This window comes from Coffea arabica, chromosome 2c (assembly GCF_036785885.1).
Source record: "Coffea arabica cultivar ET-39 chromosome 2c, Coffea Arabica ET-39 HiFi, whole genome shotgun sequence".
Classification (NCBI taxonomy): Eukaryota; Viridiplantae; Streptophyta; class Magnoliopsida; order Gentianales; family Rubiaceae; genus Coffea; species Coffea arabica.
Window position 1 is genome coordinate 15131093 of NC_092312.1, and position 4900 is coordinate 15135992.

Here is a 4900-nt window from a genome sequence, read left to right on the forward strand (position 1 = left end):
TGGTTATAACCCACTACTTTTTATGTATTAAAATAAATATAAAAATCTAGAAAAAAGAATGAGAAGTTTGGAAGCCATTGAGAGGGTCTCTACTAAAAATCTCTTTTGCAATACATATAGATATAGATTGGGTTCTCCAACTGTTAACCTCCCGAGTGTTTTTAATTTAATTGAGTGTGTGTTTCTATCTCTCGACAGAAAAATACTCACAAAATTAATCACTTCACCTTATTTATCCTCCTTTAACCTAAATTTTACAAAACAAAATTAGTCAATGAAGATCAAACAAAAAAAATAATTCAAACATGAATAAACCAGTATGGAGATGAAAACATCCTCTGACTTCTTTAGTCTTAATCTAGCGTTATTTCCTTTATCAAAACAAGGAAACTAAAAAAGTACTCTTGATCTCTACCATGTCAACAGAAAACAAAAAAAAGGTAAATTAAATAGGTCGTCTTATTTTATGTTGACAGAATTCGACAAATTCAAAACAACAGCATCTTAGACACATATTTCTGTCCGATATAAGTATTTATTCTAGTTTAAAATTCTTAACTTCTGCTGTGGATGCAATAATTTGAAACCTTCAAACACCCATTGAAACAAATTAACAAAAAAAAAAAAAAAAAGTACGAACTTCTGTTGCGATGATAATCGATAATCAAACCGTACATCCGCCGTCAACCACCAGATTATGCCCTGTGATAAATGCAGAATCATCAGAGGCAAGGAATAAAGCAGCATCAGCAATATGATTAACTTTCAATACAGTTCCTTTTAAGCAAGAAAGAGGCTGATTCAACTTCTCAAATTCCTCAGCATCCATCTGAAACGAGCTGCACGTTAGCGGTGTAGCAACAGCAAATGGTGAAACAGCGTTGACCCTAATCCCATGTGGCCCCAGCTGCTTGCTAGCACATCTCATCAGCCCCAACATAGCATGTTTTGACATGTAATAATCAGTCCAACTCTCTCCACCCGTGGTGGCTGCTAAACTCGCCGTGCACACTATGCTACCCTTTACTCCCCTTTCCACCATCGCTTTCGCTGCGTGTTTTACACATGCCGCCGTGCCTCGTACGTTGATGGCCATGATTCGATCAAGTCCTGCAAAGTCAAGATCGATCACCAATTGTTTTGACTTGCTAAATACTCCTGCGTTGCTGAACATGATATCTAGTTGGCCATAGGCATGGATGGTTGAATCGACCAGTTTCTTGACCTGCTCTTCATCAGCTACATCGCAATGGACATAGCTGCAGGTTTCTGAGCCAATTGATTCGGCCACGGTTTGGCCCTCTTCATCTTGGATGTCAGCGATCACAACTCTGGCACCATGGTTGGCAAAAAGTCGAGCAGTTGCCTCGCCTATGCCACGGGCACCGCCTGTTATGATGGCAACTTTGCCTTCCAACTTTTTGGTGATATTGGGAGCTGGTTGTGCCATCGCTCTTTGAGATAATTTTTTTATCTCAAGAAGCTAGTCCTTCTTTAGGAGAAATTATAGTCGTACCATGCGTCGGAGGATTGCTGCTTTATAATACCACCAATTACTGGAGGTTCCGCCCTTTGCTTAATCATGTGCCCACTGCCCATCCCATGTGCTGGAGAATTTTTTAGTCAATAATTGGGACTTGGAGTGCAAAGTACTGCATTGCAAACGAGTGCGTCGAATTTTGATTTAATCAAAGTTGAATCTCGACTAAGTTTGAATTCGATCGAGTTCAAAAAAATAAAAAATAATTATTTTATTTTTTAAAAAATTAAATAAAATAATAATTTTTAGTAAATAATAAAATATTAATGATATATATGTATTTTTTTCAGATAAATGACTTGGAGTTATTAATTACCATCTAGAAGACGTCAAAGATTTATATTATTACTTTTTTTTTTAATTTTGTTTTTGGAAAACCCAGAGGGATTCCAAATGCCTTGTGCTTTCAAATGAGTTGGCAAACAGTACGGACCACCAAGTCAATAATTGAGATTGAGTATGCTGAGAAATGTATCCATGCTTTATTTTCATACCTTTTAGGTGTCACTCTATTTTTTGAAGGCTGGTAACTCTACTTCTAACTTACATGCATAAATTAATCAGTCGCTCAAAAACTAGGTGCATTTTTTCTGACAATTCAGATGCCATAGAAGTCCAAAACTGGCAAGGAATTGACAAATGATCTTTCTTCGTATTGTGAGAGTTTCAAAGGGCAATTACATCAAATCGAATCTTTATGTGGATCTCGGCCATCTTATGCTTCTCGTGAACACGACAATGGTGGAATTAAGTTGGCAACAAAGGAAAAAAAAAAAAAAAAAAAAAGTCCATTTTGGATGAATCTTAAAGTCATGCCATGATTATAACCAATTAATATCTCCGTGTCTTAAGTTTCAACCTTCAAGTCTGACTTGGCCCCATATGGACAGAGTACCATACAACAACAACAGAGATTGACAATCGATTCTGCTTCGGTTGTAACAATGCAAACACACTTACAAGTGTATTTCGAGAGGCCAAATCTGTTTATCAAATTTCATGTGATTTGATATCTTTGTTGCCGCGTCGGGCTGGGTCGGAGTGGGATTAGTCGGGCCGCCTTTACGGACTTGACCCGGACACCCATTCTGTTGACAAAAAAAAAAAAAAAAAAAAGATATCTTTGTTGCCAGGAATGACACCAAGTGTAAGGTAGTCTAGGAGAAAAGAGTCGTCTTACGATCGATGCCAAGTTATTTTCCTAGGCTAGTTATACACTACGGTGGAAAACACTTGATCCGAACAAAGTTCATTCATTCAATTAATACATCATGCAACCATTTTAGATGATGAAGAACTAGAATGATCATAGAACCCTCGTAGATTCAGAGTGCCAAATAGAACCTTGCTTTTGGCATTCTTCACAATTTTTTCCTTTTCTTTTTTTTTGTTGTTATTTGGTAATTATCTACAATTTTTGTGTATTTTTTCAGAAGAAAAGATATATCATGTTTTCACCAAGATAATTCTAGTTAGACATTTTTCTGTCCTTTGTTCTCTCTACCCTTTTGTAATTACTTTATAATCTATTAAATTTAATTGAAGGATCCAGTAGAAAGAGGTATGTTAAATATAGCAAAATTTACACTATAACAAGAGTGCCAGACATAAATATATGACAGAAGATGATGATGATGTCTTTTGATAACCAACATTAAGTCAAAGATGCGTCCCACCCAATCCACGGGTGTAATAGGGAAAGTGACATAAAAATTCAAAGATGCTTCAAGGACTTTCAATTTTTGACTAAAGGAATTTTTGTTTCTACAATTATGCTTTTTTTTTTTTTCAAATGTTTCCTGTCTGTGGTTTTTTATTTTATCGTAACAGTAATATTTTTAATAATTTAATCTATTCTAATTAAAAAAAAAAAGAGCCGATAATTTATTTTATCGATGAAAGCTACTTTTAATTTGTGAAGGATTACACGCAACATAAAGTTTCAAAGGAGAAACAATGACATGGACACGTGTGATTACTGATTATAGGACCGTGATATATAATAATATAACGTTTGGAAGAGGCGAACTGGGAATCTTCTGATACATGAACTCAAATCCTCCAGTCCATCGTCTCAATCTCCGATACCACATTGCTTTAGATTTTATATTGAAAAATTTAAAAAGAAAAAATTTAGTATTTAACTATTAAGTGCAGGGAAAGATCAAGCTCATTAATTACCGTCACTGATAAGTACAAGCTAGAAAAAAAAAATTATAACTAGTTGCAAGACTCGAGCAAAGATTCAGGAGTCCATGTAAAATCACGAAATTAGACACACGTTGATGATTGAATTACTGCTTGGATTAAATGATTCACTGACAGTCTCATTTCTCCCATTTCCTCGCTCATTTTCCCCATGACTATCTCTCTCTCTCGTCATCTTTTCGTCTTCCCGTATTTCTCTTTTCTTTTCCACCTTTGACTTTGAGTGGTAGGGATCACGTGAAAATGCCATGACTGCTAGGAAGAAGAAATTTTGCATTGCAGTAACATAAAAAATTGCTCATTCTTTGATTCTTCGCAACATCCATCTATATTTATTCAGTTTTCATTTCTTCTAATATAGACAAATCTATGCAATTTGGGCTAATTTGTGGAGTGTTCCAATTGAACCATATTTGTTGATTCAATAAAGATCAAGAAAATCCTTCTATGTTTCATATTGCAAATTAGCTAAACCTATTTCTCTACATATCTATCAAAAGATCATACTGTTCTCAGGATGAAAATTTTGAGAATTTGGGATAATATCAGATGCAAGTTGAGGATTGATTTTCTATTGAATTCCTATATAGAATCTCTTTTTTTTTTTTGACTTGGACTGGGATCTTTTTTGAGAGTTGTTTTCTTTCTTTGCTTCCATGCTTCAATCCCAACAAACAAAATGTATACGTGTTCTACCACCAACTTCGTCTCCATCACCTCCGCCATCTCCACCACCACTATTATTTTCCTCCACCTCCATCCCTGCCACTATTATCGCCTCCATCTCTATCCTCATCATCACTATTGCGCCCATCCCCATTATTTCCATGTCAAATATACCCTCAAAAACAGAAGTTTTTGGCAGAAAGAAAAAAAAATTCAAAGCAATCGGGCGAAAAATGGAGAAACTAGTTGAATTTAGACGATTGAGATTTTTCACGATTTTTCACGAAATATACGCCTACGATTTTCGACGCAATATAGGCTCCACCACCTTATTCACAGCCGTCTCTAGCACCGTGAAGAGGACTTGTCTAGCTCCTGCAACTTGCGTATATCTGTGAGACATATGTAAATTTAAAATTTTAGTGGGTCGAATTTGAGTTCAGTCAAACCAATAAAACACAAAATCACCAAAACCAGAGATTTATG

The 4900-nt window shown here is 35.6% G+C and overlaps 1 protein-coding gene across 1 annotated transcript; it reads right to left on the reverse strand.

Annotated features, from left to right (window-relative positions):
• Positions 1-441: 441 nt before the first annotated feature.
• On the reverse strand, positions 442-1649 carry LOC113726241 (short-chain dehydrogenase reductase 3b-like). The gene has a single exon (XM_027249848.2). The coding sequence runs from the start codon at positions 1448-1450 to the stop codon at positions 665-667; it is 786 nt and encodes a 261-aa protein (XP_027105649.1). The 5' UTR covers positions 1451-1649; the 3' UTR covers positions 442-664.
• Positions 1650-4900: the final 3251 nt, after the last annotated feature.

What these genes read in the sequence shown, in the direction of transcription:
- LOC113726241 (XM_027249848.2), bottom strand. Translation starts at nt 1,450, where the DNA reads ATGGCACAACCAGCTCCCAATATCACCAAAAAGTTGGAAGGCAAAGTT.